General features: G+C 36.2%; 1 protein-coding gene across 7 annotated transcripts in view; it reads right to left on the bottom strand.

The window, feature by feature from the left end:
• Nucleotides 1–1,146: 1,146 nt before the first annotated feature.
• Nucleotides 1,147–18,470, bottom strand: part of LOC108714237 (nuclear factor 1 A-type) — a 229,730-nt gene continuing 212,406 nt past the window's right edge. For all 7 annotated transcript variants that reach the window (XM_018258267.2, XM_041590407.1, XM_018258266.2 and 4 more), the window contains one exon: nucleotides 1,147–3,358. In XM_018258267.2, coding sequence (XP_018113756.1) covers nucleotides 3,341–3,358 — 18 coding nt within the window. In that variant the 3' untranslated portion in view covers nucleotides 1,147–3,340. The remainder of the gene's footprint in view (nucleotides 3,359–18,470) is intronic.

An 18,470-nucleotide genomic window follows, 5' to 3' on the forward strand; every position in this document is an offset into this window, starting at 1 on the left:
TGTCATTAGGTAATGCCCAGCTAAGTGCTAGAGGAAAGGCAAGGGATGCTGGCTACAGGAAGTGGATACCATTCACTAACAATCACACAACACACCTATGCAACTACGTATCAGACACATATATGAAAAAATCCAAAAACTTTTATTTTTTTTTACCCCTAAAATAGAGAGAACCAGTAAACAAATGTCAGAACTTGGAAGATTAAAAACGTGCATATAAAATGGGCATTGGAACCTCTTTATGTTGAATGTGAACTGATTGCTGTCTGCTAATAAAAATGGGGTGTGGGAGTTGAAGGAAAGGAAGTATTTTTTTTCTTTTAAGGCTTACTTGTGATAGGAACAGTAACAACACAAAAACTGCTCAAAGCAGGGTTCAGCTTAGTGCTTCACAGTCTGACTGCTTCTCTAAGAGGCCCCCCCTGCATGTGCATTCATAATCACAAAGTTACAATGACTAAACACCTAACGATACACTGCTTCAAGTGCTGCACCAACTTTGGTCAAATAAAAAAAAAAAAAAAAGAATAATCTGCTAAGCTTTAACTACACAATATAAGCAGGTATTGCATATTTTCAGTGATCGGGAAAAATAATAATAATAATAGGAAGACTCAAAATAAAATTTCACAATGCAGCAAACATTCCAAAGAATACTGATCTCCTAAACAGAAGAGCACAGATGCTACAAGATTACACACACTACTCCTATTAGTGGGGTACAACTCAATAGCTATGTGGTGAAGCCTGCCACATCTGACCTGACAATTACATTTACAAGAAGAAATAAAAAGTGTCTCCAAAACGAGTGACTGGGGAGGTTTCTCCCCTCTACCTATTTAGGAACATGTGCAACAATTCCACAAATAATCACTATACAGGGCAGGGGTGTCCAAACTGCGGCCAGAGGGCCACATGCGGCCCAGGATGCATATGAATGCGGCCTTGCTTGAAACGCTTGCTTCCCGAGGAAATAGGAGAAGGGGGACTCTGCCCATTGCCCAGTTAGTAATAATAATATAATAATATGTCTATTATTATCCAGGTGTCCCATATTCCAGTGTATAGCTCCATCTGGTTATCCAACTGGCATTGTAGTTTTTTTCTGTGTATTTCCTTTAATTTTACAAATCAAACGTGTTTGTGTATTTCATGTGTGGCCCCAGACAAATTTTCTTTTTCCAATGTGGCCCGGCGAGCCAAAAGTTTGGACACCCCTGATCCAAGGCAAGGCACATTGATATGGAAACTTTTCATCTTCACGCAAATGAACCTCCAAGAGCGCTAGAGGGGCCTGCAAAGCCCTGCAGGTTTGCTCCAACATTGCAGGCCAACACCTAGCCCATACATTTAATAGGAAATTAAAAATATAAAACACTAAAAAGTTCAGGGGTTAAAATAAAAAGATGAGGAGCAAAGTGTCTTCCCATGAATTTTCATTGACTTAATTGTTTGGGACAGTAGTAAAAGCCCTTTAACAGGACTGATCAAATAGAGTTTAACTCAAAACTTCACTACCAAAAAAATAAAATAATAAAATAAAAGTAAGTGGGCCATATTTTGGCTGTACAGGTGATGGGGTAAAAAGGCAAGTGCCTGGTCTAGGGATTAAAATGTTTTGTCTTAATGCACTCTACTTTATCCTACTATAACTATATAAAAATGAGATACTAACACTAGAACATGCAGAGATTTTTTTCCACATTGGCAGCTTTGCCAAATGGAAAGTATAATATATATGTATAGTATAGGAAACCTTCTTAAAGTTGCATGCGAAGCAAAGGGATGCTCCGCTGTCTGGTAGAAAAAAAATCACATGTATTCTGTTTGTTTTGTTTTTTTTAAGCTTTTTTTTGTCTTTTTTTTCTATTTTTAAGTACATAACATACATGAAGTTTATGATCCAATTTCATTTATTCAGCAAGTGCTGTAACCCCAGTTCACTCAGTATTTAGTCCAGAGTTGCAAGTGATCGAAATGACACGGATACGACTGGACCAATTTTTTTTCGACAGATTCAAAGGGGTCTGATAAAATCCTATGTGTAGGGAACGTGTAGCATTTGTCTGAATTGGCATACTCCATTAATAGTGACTTTAGCTTATAAAATTAAGATATTATGATTTCATTTTAGTTATGTGCTTTGATAACAGAAACTGATTACTTAGCATTTAATGTAGTTAACATATTGTGGTAAAAGCACCATTATGTTTTATATATATTTTTTTTACATTTTCTTTTAGTTTTAAAGGGATACAAGTTTAACAATAAAAAACATAAAAAGCAAAAATAGCTCCCCTTTCTTTTGCAAGGCTGTTTTTACCCCAATAATTTAGAGTCCTAGGGTGAGAGGACTTGGAAAACAAAAATAGAATTTTCAACAATCTCTATCTTACAAAGATATTCACCTATCCAATGAAATTGCACTTTACTCAATCCAAACACGATTGTTATGATTAATTCCTGTCAGTTTCTGTCAAAACAGACCATCTTCCCCATTGCTGTGTTTCTGTGTAATTGTTGAAAATTTGATTAAAAAAGCTTATGTGTAAGTGCAGCATTTTGTAAGTTGAATAGTAGGAGTTCTCAGCATACTCATTAACATCGTTCTGCAACTCCAGAGGAACATTGCCTCGAGGGTCATGGATGTGATTACTCCTTGTCAAAAAAGAAGGGCGGCCATTTTGAATTTGATATGTCACGCAACACAACATGTCAGGTGTGATTGGTAAAACAACTTCATAATTTCAATAGGGGTCAAGAATTTTTTTCTCTCCTCTCCCGTTACTTAGCTTAAGTTGCACTCCATCATTTATAAATAAAACATGCAGGGTTTTGACTACTTTCTTGATTTCTGCAGCCCGTACCCCTAGACAGAGTAGAAGCGCATATCATAATATATGGACTGCTCCTTCACAAGACTTAAAGAAGTATCACACTCATGGAAAAAAAGGAAGCATATGCTTCAGAGAAAATGGTTGGCTTCAGTTGACAAGTGTCTTACAGCAAATCAGTAAATAACATCAGACTAAGCCTATTCAGCATAACCTAATGCTCACACTACTAACAAAACACTTTAAATTCAGTGAAGCCCAACCTTTTCTTTAAGAAGAATTTCTCCAGACTCCAATGTAAAAAAAAAATTGAAATTGAAACGTTATGGTCATTGTCATGCGACCACAGATGTTTTTTTTCTTGAAGTTGTTTTCCTGTTGACATATAAGTTTGTCTCCCCTTCCATTGACACAAAGTAACTGTGCTGTGTTGTTACTTGCTTCCAGGTTACAGAGACGGAAAGGGGCAGGTGGTCTGTCAGGTGCGTGATGGAAATCTGTGACCTTTATCCCAGGTACCAGGACTAAAAAGAAAAAAAAAAGCAACATACTTTATTATGGTCTGAAAACTATTTTACAAATTTCTTCATTGATTTATTACTTCAAATGCTGATATAAACATGCATTTTATTTAATGAGAAATTCAATAAATGTAGGCAGAGTTCTGCAGTCAGTGCAGTTTACATAAAATGACACAAGGGGCATTTAAACAGGGATCACTAGGAGAAGCCAACCATTAACCTTTTTAGCTTCACTAACTTTAGAATTAGGCATTTCAGAGGAATACATATTTATTCATCAATAAATGGTATTATTATTATTATTAATAATAATAATAATAATAATAATAATAATAATATTATAATAGAACTGAGTCATCTTGAATGTACAACACATTTTTTAAATAGAATGGAGCATAAAAAATACACTGCAACCCAGTCTATTCTTGCCAAAACATTAAAATTCTATGGTACCCACTATGGATAGTATTGCCACAGAATTGTTACCGAGAGAGATGGGGAAAAAGGAGATATTTGCCTTGCTTTCACCATTGCATTAAAGCAGCCTTACCAGTGTTGAGGATTTAGGCAAAAATGCATGCCTAGGACATCATTTATAATGATTTGATTTAACCACACCAACAGAACAGAATATGTTTGTACCTGGTTGGTGGACCCTGGATATGCTGCTTTTGTTCTTGTTCTGACTCCATATTTTAAAATAATAGACAGGAGTTATAAACCCGTGCATAACATGGCATCTGCCATAGGCAAAACCTAGTAACTATTTTAACAGCACCGCATACATGTAAACAATATCTGTGACCTACACAAGAACAGCCAACATGCATGCAAGCAATACAATACAGATCCAGCAATGAAGTGCTATCATGGAGATATACTCCCCCAAACTGTCTCTTTAAAACTTAGTAAAAATCTGATCTGCACATTAAAGTGAATTCATTATTTTGAAAGTGAGTCAAGAATTCTAACCATAATGCCAAACCTGCAAATTCTTGTGTTGCTTTTTTTCACAGCCCAATGCTAACTATGGCTCACATGGTGTTTTCCTTGAAAATAGTGAGGTTGATTCCCATATTTTAATTTTCAGTCTACTCATACATGAAAATCATACCGTTTTTGACACACAGCAGAGAGAATCTTCCCAAACCACAGATATTCCTACTTTCAGGATTGCTCCTGTGAGTCCTAAGCTTTGCATTTTAGTTTTTTGTCAAGTGCTTGGTCATGTTCTGGGAAAATTATGGAGCTGAAAATTCCAAAGGAAGCAGTGTCTTAACACAGTATTTTTTGATGAATATAAAACATTTAAGCGTTGTACAACACCTGGGGGGTTATTTATCAAAGGTCGAGTTTTAGAGGTTTCTGAGGGTTTTTATACATCGAATGAACTCATAAATTTTCTAATTTATGAAAAAGCAAGAAATGTAAAAAACTGGAATCAGTGTAGTTGGAGTGAAAAACTCAAATCGTTCTAATTGACGGAGTTTTCTACCGAAACCCACTGAAAAAAACATCATGAAGGCTACATACATCTTCAATTTGTTTAAGGGACCTCTGCCTTTGACATCTACATTTGCCTTTGACATCTATTCAACAGGTTTTAGATGGTGTATTTTTGGATCCAAGCTATTTCCAGTTTCGGGGTAGAATACATTTATTTATTTAAAAAAAAAGAAAAATTCTAGATTTTTTTTAAACCCAAAAATTCGCATTTTGACTGAAAAATACACTTGAATACTCAATATTTTCAGGTAAAAATCAACTCAACTTTTGATAAACAACCCCCTAAGACAGAATTTTGTTAAATATTGAATATAAATAAATTAATATTCACTTTTACTCAATCAGTTTTGTTATATTTGACTGGAACGTGGAACTGGATTAAACTAAAACAAAAGAATCCACAGATGTATCCTTATGTCAGATGTCAAATGTTACACCTGTGTTGATGGTGCTACTTTTTGCAGTGGTAAAATGTATCCATGCGTTGCCTATTATCACCAAACCTTACACATGCTGCCCTTTATTTTTATAGGCATTAGTGATGAGTGATTTTATTCACCAGGTGGTAATTCGGGGGTGCCGGCGCTCATTTTGATGCTGGCAAATTGTCGCCAGCGTCAAAATCTGCAAAACGGGACAAATTTGCCCATCACTAAAAGGCATACATTTCTAAATAAATATGTAAATAGTCATTATAGTCAGTTATTAATCACGATGTTATAGAGGCATAGTAATTACCAGCAATTACAGAAGCATTATAACTACTGAAGGATCACTAATCATAATTTGCTTCTTAAAATAAATGCAAACCACCCTAAAATGTGTATTTATTAGCAAGCAGGTGGAGTGTTCGTTGGCAGTGCAGTTAAGTTTGGAAGAATCCTAAATAAAAAGCAGGAGGCTCAGGGCCTGATATTTCTATGAATCAGCTTTTAAATTATTACCAAATAAATTGTCAGCAATTGCTGCACAGAACAGTTTGCCAAAGTAATAATAGAAGATATATAAGAATATGTCACTTTTATGCTTGTATCTAACTCAATTGTTATGAAGCTCAATATAAAAGAATGCTTGGCCAAAGCTTTTAAGAGAAAAGAAACGGTTCCTTCCTAGGTAGTATTATGAGCTTTACTTCTTCAGCTATTAACATAATTATACACACACAGTTGGGCTATTCGTGTATCTATGAAGGAAATGAAATGAAAGAACCTAGTTATGGTTTCTTTAGATGCAACGTTTAAAGGTAACATTGGGATTCACTGAGCTGAGATCTGAAACAAATACCTTAAAAGGATCCAGCTTCAACTCAATATTTACAATATTCTTGGCCTGATTTATTAACATAGGTGCTAAATTGCACCAGTGTAGTTACCAACAGCAAATATGTTTAAAATATTTCAATCTACCACAAGTAAGAATATAAAAGCAAATATCTGTATGTGAGCAGTGGTGTAACTAAAAAACTTTGTTAGTACAGGTATGGGATCCATTATCCGGAGACCCGTTATAGAAAAAGCTCAGAATTATGGAAAGGTCATCTCCCATAGACTCAATTTTATCCAAATAATCCAAATGATTTCCTTTTTCTCTGTAATAATAAAACAATGTCATGTACTTGATCCAAGCTAAGATATAATTAATCCTTATTGGAAGCAAAACCAGTCTATTGGGTTTATTTCATATTTGCATGATTTTCTAGTAGACTTAAAGCATGAAAAACCAAATTATAGAAAGATACTTTATCCGGGAAAACCCCAGGTCCTAAGCATTCTGGATAACAGGTCCCATACCTGTATCTGTATAATCATTTATACACAAGTAAAGGCACAGAGCATCATGGTCCAGTCATCATGGTGAAAGTCAGCCCTGGTTTAGATATCTGGAGCACTGACTAGGATTTGTGCATAATATCAGGGGTATCTTTATTTTAATATTTATTTGTAACAAAAAACATTATAAGTCAGACTTGACTATAAAGGGTCTGAAAAATGAAAAATTAAACAACTAATAAAAACCTACTTTCCATACTTGTTAAAGGGGTTGTTCACCTTTAAGTTAACATTTAGTATGATGTAGAGAGTGTTATTCTGGGACAATTTGCAATTGGTTTTCATTTTTTATTATTTACGGTTTTTGAGTCATTTAGCTTTTCATTCAGCAGCTCTTCAATTTGCATTTTAAGCAATCTGGTAACTAGGGTCCAAATTTCCCTAGCAACCATTCATTGATTTAAATAAGAGACTGGAATACGAAAAGGAGAGGACCTTACTAAAAAGACGAGTACTAAAAAGTAGCAATAACAATACATTTTGTAGCCATACAGATCATTTGCTTTTTAGATGGGGTCAGCGACGCCCATTTGAAAGCTGGAAAAAGTCAGAAGAAAAAGGCAAATAATTATAAAGCTATAAAAAATAAATAATGAAGACCAATTGACAAGTTGCTTAGATCTTGTACCATTTTCCCTTAACTTTGCTACACCATCATTGTTCCATTTGGGGGAAATACTAAATAAAGCAGCAAAAAGTGTATGTGAGTTCTAATTACTGTCAGTAATCATATTGTGTTGCAATTGATGTGTGGGTGCCCTGCCAGCATCCTTCCTCCTGTAGCTGATATTTATCAACGCTTAAGCAAAATTCATCAAATCTGACGCATATAAATATATATGAATTAGTTGGATTTCTATTCCACTAGAGTGCTGCACTATTTCTTCAAACAATGACAGATTGCCTTGTAAGACTCACATCCATTCAGGAGAAATCTGTCAGCAGTGAAATGCATTGCAATGCACTGCTCCCGGCACACAAGCTGAATGAATGGAGTTGCTTCCACTGTACACTGGGTGCCATACAGACCGGCTGCACCAGCTAAGCACCAGGGGATAGAATGCGTCTTGGCACCATTCTCCAGACTGTACACTGCACCATTAAACTCTTACAGAGGTAAAAAAGTTTTTTCACACATCTTACTATTCATTATGTGCCTTGCAGACAAGGTTACCCCAGAGCAGCTCTGTAATCCTTCACTGAAATAAGCTTTATTGATTACTCTGGTCTATTGTTCCCTTTTCAAGTCCCCCAAGTTCAAGTTCATCCTGGAGTTACATCATGTCTGGTTGCTAGGGGCAACCAGACAGACTCCGACGTGACTATCATTAGCAAGGAACAGTCGGCTCTCCTCCCACCAACCTTCCCCTTTGCTCTGACGTAGCTAACCCACTGCAAACACATTGAAGTATTTATTCTGCTTAATTTATGACCTACCCAGCAAGTGGGACCCCACACTCCAAAAACACTGTTGTATATTTAATTAATCTGTCTTTCTCTGGCACTTGAGAAACTTAGACAAAGAACCAATTATTGAGTTTCACTTTGCACACTTTTTTTCCCTCTTCCTGAGGAGGTTGAATATTTGCATGGGAAAAGAAAAGTATAAGACCAAGTCAAGATCTTCCTTGTTTTTTGCCCTATTGACATTTTTTTTAAATACTTCAGCTGCTTAAGGGAATTTAAAAAAAAAACACTGATATGAATGATACACCTTTGGAGTTAGTATTCAGGGACACAAATCAACTTTCATGACATGTTTAAATTTAAATGCTAACCGCACACTGTGAGAGTTACTTTAAAGGTTAGTTTTTAATCAATAGAAGGTGCTGAGTCGGGAGTTTTATTTTAGCTGTGCAGAGCAGCTCTTGTGTCTTTGTCTGGTGTTAAGGCTTTCAGCTTTTTTTTTTTTTTTGCCTCTTCGTTGAGACAGTTCTTGCAATGCAACGGTTCTGCAGATAAGCTCAACTTTGCCCTAGAACAGCATGATGCCATTAAATCTTAAAATACCAATCATTGCAAATCACCCCTCTTTCTAATTAGGCTGGATGATGGATATACATTTTATACATTCAAAGGGTTAAATTTTAGAAACTGAACGCGTTTATTTGCACTATAAATGGGTAAGTATGAGAATAAGCCCAATAAAATTGTTACAAAGATGATCCTTGTTTGAAACATCAGAAAGGCATACTAGATAAAGAAATACTCTACCATACCATGTTAGAAACCTAGGTACGAATCCCACATAACTATAGAACAGATTTTATTTCCTGGTCCACATTGTTTTGGCAGGCCAATAAACTGCTTGATTAAATTTGAATTAAATTAGACTTGGTGGAACCTTTGCAAAATATCTCTGAAACGCTTATTATAGAATAATAATCACCATTAAGGAGACAACTACGATTCCATTTCTCAAAGCTCTCCACTTGACTTTGCTCAGAAGCAATTATACAAACTGATCCCTATAAGGAAAAATACATTTGCTTCATTAAAGGACATTTTCAATGCACACACACACACTAATAATTGTTAATTGTGACCCAATGGACACAAGTTGCAAGTTGAAAACATGGTCTGATTTATGTGCAAATGCTGCCCATCTGCTCAACAGTTTTGTTGGGTTAGCATCTATTTGGCAGATTTCTGTAGGGGCAGATTTACTAAATTTCTAACAATGGAGTCCTGACAGTTCCTGACATCAGTTCAAATTTTAGCACATTTATTAACATTTACTGACAGCCAGTGAGCTTTTTTTTAGACAAGGTGGTACATCTGCAAAGCATTTCATACTTTCACAAATGTGAAAATGTGTACAGGATCGGCTACAGAGGGTGGTTGTTAATGGTACATTTTCTACTTGGAGTAAGGTTCTTAGTAGGGTCCCTCAGGGCTCAGTATTGGGTCCACTTTTATTTAACTTGTTCATTAATGACTTAGGGGAGGGTGTTGTAAGTAATGTATCAGTGTTTGAAGATGGCACAAAACTATCCAGCCCAATTAATTACATCCAGGATGTGGCATCCTTGCAACAGGATCTTGACAAACCTACAGTGGTCATTCTTCCACTGTATAGAGCACTTGTAAGGCCCCATCTAGAATATGCCGTACAGTTTTGGTCTCCATCACTCAAACAGGACATTATTGTATTAGACAGGGTACAGAGAAGGCCAACTAAGCTGGTGAAAGGTATTGAAAATCTTAGCTATGAGGAAAGACTGGCCAAATTGGGAATGTTCACGCTGGAGAAGAGGCACTTAAGGGGTGATATGATAACTATGTATAAATATATAAGGGGATCATATAATAATCTCTCTAATGCTTTATTTACCAGTAGGTCTTTCCAGCTGACACAAGGTGACGTGTGCTTTTTTTCAACCTTACTTACTATGTTACTACTATGAGTAGTGCTGAACTATAACACCCTAAAAACCCTTATACACCCTAAAAAAGTATATCTTTCAATTAAGTAAACATTTTTTAGTGTTACTTTTTTGAAATAGCAAGGAAAATGTGTTAGATTATTAAAAAAATACAAATATCATAAATCTGCCCCATGTTAATGGAATATATTCTATCTAAGATTGCTTGGCAAACATATATGCCAACATATTTCAAATCTCCACACGAGTGGGAAGAAAGGATTATAAAGATCACAATGAACGTGACATAGAACAAGTGCCATTATAAAGAAGTAGGCTGAGAAGTTTCTGTATTGTACCTAAACATAAGTTGCACTTCTCTATCCTCTTTAACAATGCTTCTTAGTCCTTCTCTTTCTAGTGTTCAAGGTGAAACATCAAAAAGAATTCTGCAGCCCACTACAAGATCTTAGCTTTCCTTTCTCCAGTCAAATGAAGAAGTAATCTCATCAGGTTGAAAAGTGCTGACTAAGGATTTAATAAAGTGCCTGCAGATGTGTGTCATCTCTAAGGTATTCAGCTCATGCAAAACAGTTCCACACCAAATGTGCTTATAAAATCCCATTTAACCATTGCTAACTGAAGTCGGTTTTACTGTCCTCTGAGGACATTTTTTCCCCCTTCTTAATTTACTGCACCATGAAAGTTAAAGCTCTGATCTGCTAGTGTCTGAGGACAGTAGTAAGATTTTATGAACCATAAACAATATATACTCCACTGAATCCTAAACAGGAAGTTCACCACATAAATACATCTGTCTGATAGCGACCGCCCAATTTGACAGACGAATACAAAGCTGGTTTTGACACTGCAATCATTCATGCTGAAACTGCAGATACCATAAAAGAAAGCTTATAGACTGCGCAGCATGTAAATTGCTGTGAAACTGCCATGGTGCTTACTGGGCCTTTTCAAGATGAAGGCAGCAGCTTGTAATGACTGGGGAAGTGATAGATACATTGAAATGAGTGAGGGCAATAAAGGGCACACTGCTGGTTCACTGCTGTCCCACCTCCACACATTCTGTCCCAATCTCCCATGTGATTACATTTCTTTAGCGTGCCATCCACAGGGCACAAGGCTTGGTAACAGAACTGTCTGTATACTAGTACTTACAGGGTTTCAATTCATTTTGCAAGGGGTGCAGCTCTGGGCTTGCTCTTTATAAAGAAAGTGCAGTCCAAATGAGATAGGTTCAGGTAAGACCCTATTTCTCACATTTTCTAAGATTAAATATTGCAAATATTTATGAGGTGACTAAAATACAGGTTGAGGTTTGGGGACTTCATATTATCAATGAAAGTATCATGATTCATTGTATATTGTAAAAACCCATGGAAGTGCTGTCCCAAAGAACAGGATGAAGCCAAACATCGGTAATGCTTATTTACTATCAGGTAGAAAGAGAAAAAAATCGGAGGTTCTGTAATTGAGTTAAATAAAAATTATAACATGACTCTAATACCATTTAGCAATTACTAGACTGTCCCTTTCTTTATCTTCCCCTAATTGTTTACTTTTACAGGCAGATGCCATAATCCTAAATTGCCTATAAAGAAGTAAGCAAAACACTTAATGGTTCTTTTATTGGTTAAAACAGTTATCCTCAACCAGTGATATGTTGCTCACCAACCTTTTGGATGTTGTTCCCAGTGTCCCCAAAGCAAGTGGCTATTTTAAAATTCCTGGCTTGGTGGCAAGGATTGGTTGAATAAAAACAAGAGGTACTACCAAATAAAGCCTCTTGCTAGCTGACAGTCTGCCAAATAGCCAATCCCAGACCATATTTGGCACCCTCATGGACTTTTTGTGATGCTTTTGTTGCTCCCCTTTTTACATTAAACAGTGTCTCACGAGTAAGAAATGCTGGGGACCCCTGGGTTAGAGGGTTTGGCTATACAGTACTTGGTAGGATTTTCAGAGAAAAAAATTATTACCATCAAGAAATACTAATTAGAAGAGAAGAAAGGGAGAGAGCTACAAAAACTCTGAAGATGTGTGGTTTCAATAACAGACAATATACACTATATTGGCTATTTTCATATTATGAGAACATTGTTGCATAAAAGAATATTACATTTTTTCATGAAACCTAACCTTTCCCAGCTTTCTCATTTGACAAAACCATTGTGCTTCACAACTTGAGACAGCTCAATGTATTAAGCTGGCATTTCAGTGTGTAGCTGGCAATAACATCTAGAAGTGCACTTTGCATGAACCATATTTATAATTGTTGCACATGAAGGTAAAAATTGTTCAGGGCAGATATATATATATATATATCTAAACTCAAGTCTTAACACAATTTCTAATATGATGGAATCCATGCAATGAAATGCAAAAAAAAAAGCCTTAATTTATGGTGGGATGCGACTCTGAAGAAACTTCTAAGAATGCATTCTAGACACCGTGAAATTTTCAACACAACAGTAACATCTAAGAACTTCGACTAGTTATGCAGGTTTTGTTGTTAGAATACAGCATGTGCTTTTCATAGGGCATTCTTTCCCTGTACATTTCTGCTCAAAAGTATACTTCTAAAACCTTAGAACAGAATGTCAAGCTCTAGGGCCAAACTAGTAGGTGAATGTTCAAATCTTGTTGCTGATGTTGTTATGGGAAACATCACATATACAGTATTTATCTCCACTTTTAGCAAACACACTCCCAAGAATATAAAGGAAGTGTTTTCAATGATTCCCATTACAGACAAGGCTTATTTAAACTCTTGCACTTTAGTTAAGAAACTGAAGGGGGGGGGGGCGATTTCCCCACACAGTTGTACCCCTGGCCTCTGGCATCTAGAGCAAGTGTGCTTAAGTCTTATGTAAAGAGACTGGACACCCTTCACTATTATTCGGAATATAATGAGAACTCCTATTAGGGACACATGTTTGAAATGCAATCCACTGTAAATTGTATGGCTGGTACTCAGCATCCACATATTAATTATGCATGGTAACTTTAGATATAAAATGAGACTGCAGCTTGCCTCTTACTTTCAAGAAAAGCGGTTCTTCTTAACTCTTTCAAGGCTCAAAACGACATCAGAACAAATTATGGATTTATATAGAGCAATACACATGATAGTATCTCTAACATTTGCTTCTGTTGTCCCCTAAAAGCCTTGCTATATTAGTTCTTGCTTACGCCAAGGATGCCTATGCAATCTGGGTAAAATCTCATGTCTGTAATGGATGGTAGCAACCTTTGTATTGCTGAAAAAAAGAGAAAAAATACTAAGACGAAAGATGTAGGGATGTAAAAACCAATCCCATTTAGCTTTTTTGTTAGGAAATGGCATACTACATAGATCAGAGACTTTTCATCCTATAAAACCCCCACTGTACACAAAGCACAGGAAAATGTGGAGGGGGTATAAAAAGAGGGGGAAAAAAAACCAAAAGCAGCTTAGGATGTGTTAACTCTGCTATTCTGTCGGCTTAAAGAGTATTTTATGCTTGATCAACAGCTCCCTTTTATTATGCCTTTCTTTCATTCATTCAAGACTTCAAAGAGCACAGCGCCAGTGTACCTGATCTTCCAGAGGAACTTGTAAGGGTGTTCTAAAGAAAACAGGGTATTGGGAGCCAGAGACCCCTGTGGACAAGGCAGTTCAAAGAGAATTTTTCAACAATGATTACATTTTGTAAATCTTTTTACCGAGGACAGCTTGTTTCCTGCTTTTTATAAAAAATAGATTGCAGCCATTAAACACAGTCCTGTGCAAAAGAGTCTTTTCGGGGCTGTGATTCCACATTAAAAGAGGGTTTAAAAAGAGGTGGTCATACAGTGAGATAACATCTGATGCTAATGTTGATTCTCACTTAGTAATCACGATTGTATATCTCATTAGAATGCACGGACAGCAGACTTTGTAACCTGCTTTTCCAACTGGGTTGCTTTTATTTCTTGTTTTCACTGCACTGAACAGAAGATGACTGTATGATATGTTGTAAATATAAATAGATTTATTGCAAAGAAAGAAATGCCCAGGAAAAGAGCATACATGCTTGAAACAGTTAATTCTAGACCCTTCGACACAACAGAGCCCTCAAACTGTCCTAGACCTAAAGAACTCTAAGGCCAGTGTCATATTTGCTTGGCTCCATTCCATCCTTTCTTGAGTATGCCATGCAGTACATTTTTCATATCTCTTAGGGGCAGATTTATCAAGGGTCGAAGTGAATTCAAGGGAATTTTCAAAGTAAAAAAATTCGAAATTCGTAGTAATTTTTTTGGATACTTCGACCGTCGAATAGGATACTACGACTTCGACTTCGAATTCGATTAGAAGTAGAATCGTTCAAATATTCGACCATTCGATAATCGAATTACTGTCTCTTTAAAAAAACTTCGACTTCATTACTTTGCCAAATTAAACCTTCTAGAGCATTTTTCTAAGTTTTTGGAAGTCGGAGTAAAATCATTCGATCAATCGCTGAAATCCTTCGAACAGTTAGATTCGAAGAATCTAATCGTTCGATCTAACGATTTTAATTTGACCGCAGGATACCCAAATTCGGTGAAAAAAAATTCGACTTCAATATTCGAAGTTGAAGTATTTCAATTCGATGGTCGAATTTCGAAGTATTTTTAACTTCGAAATTCGACCCTTGATAAATCTGCCCCTTATTGATATATAGACAACTGCAGTGCATACTATGATTATGGTGGGTTAATAAAGCTGAATATCTCAGTTTCATCAGCGTTGATATAGGCATGAATAAGAATGCAGGTTCCAACAGTACTTTAGTATGTGGTCTATTTTCTGAAAAGTTGATTCCACTGTGATGATTGCTATCTCAAATACATTTACTTTATATCTTCTTAAAAAGCACATTCACCTCCTAGCTTATGAGTGACATGCTACAACAGCTTGCATTCATTCAAAATGGTTGAATATTGCATTCTATAAATTAAAATACTGCAATAGTATATGCACTAATCAATACTGCAATATGCTCAGTTATAATAAGCGCTACAATCGATTGGGCATATTTACTAAAGGGTGAATGAAAATTTGGAGAAGTTTCACCAAAAAATACGATTCCCCTCAACATCGCCAATTTAGTAAAATGAGAATATACCAAGTTTTGGAGAAATAAATTTGCAGTGGTTAAAATTCTCTTTGCATTGGCGTAAATTCACCTCTCTTCTCCAGGTGAACTTTCTCCAATTCACTAAGAGCACAAGAACATATATTTTCAAAGAGAAATTTCAGGTTGGCAAATGCTATTATAAAGATAATGAAATCTCATTATCAACATCACTCTTTCCATGCTAATTTTCTCCATGGCGAAAATTCTCTAGAGAATTTTCCCTACTGCTGTTTAATAGGGAAAATATATTGGTAGATTTTCACAGATAATTTATGCCAGGAGAAAATTCACCAAATTTCTCTTGAAAAAGTGTATTTCCGATTTTTAGTAAATATGAGATGTGTTATGAAAATACACATGATGAATGAGTTGAACTTTGGTGAAGTTAGATGAAGAGAAAATTCACACTTCAGTGAATGTGCCCCTATCAATCCACCTTAAAGCTACACAATGGTTCGTACAGTCGTTACACATTTATAAAATGCTTTCATTCTATGATTGGTATCTTAACTGTTGACTATTGCCAATACTATTCAGGCATATATTTTGGACAGAAGTGACAGTGAAACAAACTTGGGATATAAAATGCTATGCTGCAGTAAATGTGACCTAGATTTTATAGATATCGAAGAAGCTTTCGAGACTGTACTACACCAGAGGTTTATATTTAAAGTTAAGACCATAAATCTTTGCCTAGTAAATTGTACTGAAAAATATAAGGCGGATAATTCTCTAGCTGGACCAATTGTGTGTATGAAATGTCTCTGAAATGTGTAACTTAATAAATGTGTTCAAAAAGGAACAGAGGTATTTTTGGGTTATGTAATAAAAGTTGCAAGATAAGTTATTTGTCTAGTCACCTATAACAACTAATAAGCAGGTAGAATATACTGGCCATCTGTTTAAAAACAAACACATTATTGGTTGTTATGTGTTACTGCACCTGGGCAATCAGTCTTTTATTAAGTATGGGGGTTTCTACATAAAATGTATCTCTAACTTTCCTGGAAATACACTTACTGTATCGGTATTGTAGAGAAAGATAAACTATATTGAAAAGAGGAATTTAGTATGTTATTATACCTTTAGGAACTTCACACTTGTCTGTTACATATAATGATTTGTGAGGTCCTGACTGCAGTTAGTTCCTGGATATTTTTTCCCAATTATCTTCCTCATATTTACTGTAGTTCCTTATCCTCAAACGATCATCTGCTTCCCTGTTTCCCTTGATCATCCCTTGTCTCTACTGAACGTTCTATTTTTTTCTCTGACCTTATCCAGATTCAAGTAAGTACTGGCAGCAGCTAAGTCTCAGATCCAAGACATATACTTCTCTTCAGGGGTCACTTACAAACAGAAAAGCAGTGGGAAAAAACAAACACAATCCATAATTTTTTGGTGCTTTGCACCCTAGGCTACATAGTTACATAGTAACATAGGAAGTAAGGTTGAAAAAAGACACACGTCATCAAGTTCAACCTTTTAGTTATTTTTTTAATCTGCCTAACTGCCAGTTGATCCAGAGGAAGGCAAAAAAAAAACATCTGAAGCCTCTCCAATTTGCCTCAGAGGGGGAAAAAATTCCTTCCTGACTCCAAAATGGCAATCGGACTAGTCCCTGGATCAACTTGTACTATCTCCCATAACCCTGTATTCTCTCACTTGCTAAAAAGCAATTCAACCTCTTCTTAAAGCTATCTAATGTATCAGCCTGTACAACTGATTCAGGGAGAGAATTCCACATCTTCACAGCTCTCACTTTAAAAAACCCCTTGGGAATATTTAGGCGGAAACTCTTTTCTTCTAATCAGAATGGGTGACCTTGTGTCAGCTGGAAAGACCTACTGGTAAATAAAGCATTAGAGATTTTATTATATGATCCACTTATATATTTATACATAGTTATCATATAAACCCTTAAGCGCCTCTTCTCCAGTGTGAACATCCCCAATTTGATTTTCCATACCTTTCACCAGCTTAGTTGCCCTTCTCTGTACCCTCTCTAATACAATAATGTCCTGTTTGAGCGATGGAGACCAAAACTGTACGGCATATTCTAGATGGGGCCTTACAAGTGCTCTATACAGTGGAAGAATGACCCCCTCCTCCCTTGACTCTATGCCCCTTTTAATACAGCTCAAGACCTTATTTGCCCTTGATGCTGCTGACTGGCATTGCTTGCTACAGCCAAGTTTATCATCTACAAGGACTCCAAGGTCCTTTTCCAGAATGGATTTGCCTAGTGCAGTCCCATTAAGGGTATAAGTGGCTTGGATATTCTTAATGGGACTGCCTCAGATATTCTTAATGGGACTGCCATTAAGGGTATAAGTGGCTTGGATATTCTTAATGGGACTGCCTCAGGTCTTTGAGCACTCTGATTCACAGGGTCCCCTTGATAAGCATAAACGTATCCCTTGTGGGGTTTACAGCTATGCCACGGCATATAAAAGCATTTTATGCTTAACAACTTGATCACATTTTATTAGTTCATGTTCAGTTTTAAACTATATGAAGCAATGTTTGGGGTTTATGGCTAAACCTCATTTACATATGATCTTTCTACCTTCTCGCCACACTCTGTTTCCAGGGCCCAGCAAAGGAATGTCTTATAGCTAAGGCCCACACAGCTTTCTCAGACATTTTAAGGCTTGAGATTGAACACCAAAGTAGCACAATTAAATAGTTTCATAGCATTACTGCAGTGAGAACAGACTGTCACATATCCTCTCTAAATTGTGTAGCAGACTGATACTGCTATATTACATGTATAATGAGCATATTTAATGGCTAAGCTTTTAGCTATAATAAAGAACTACACTTTTAGTCTTACAATATAGTAAGAATAAACATGCTTTTCCAGTATTTACTTCTTACTTCAACAATTTTACTGCATTCTATGGACTCCAATGCGTTTCATGAATTTTTTGCCATTTCCTTTTGGAGAAAGCTAAATGAGACAGATTTGTTCATCACTACTTCCTGGGTCAGAATTACAAGCATTGCTACAAAGTCTTCTATGAACTGTACTCTCTACACCTGATATACCTACCAACAAGACTGGTTTGTGTAGAGTTTGTGTTTAATCACACAACAAATCTAGTGGTAACTGCTACCAATGAATTTCATATACAGGTATAGGATCTGTCATGCAGAAACCCATTATCCAGAAAGCTCTGAATTATGTGAAGGCCATCTCCCATAGACTCCATTTTAATCAAATAATTCAACATTTTTTTTAATAATTTCC

This window comes from Xenopus laevis, chromosome 4L (assembly GCF_017654675.1).
Source record: "Xenopus laevis strain J_2021 chromosome 4L, Xenopus_laevis_v10.1, whole genome shotgun sequence".
Classification (NCBI taxonomy): domain Eukaryota; kingdom Metazoa; phylum Chordata; class Amphibia; order Anura; family Pipidae; genus Xenopus; species Xenopus laevis.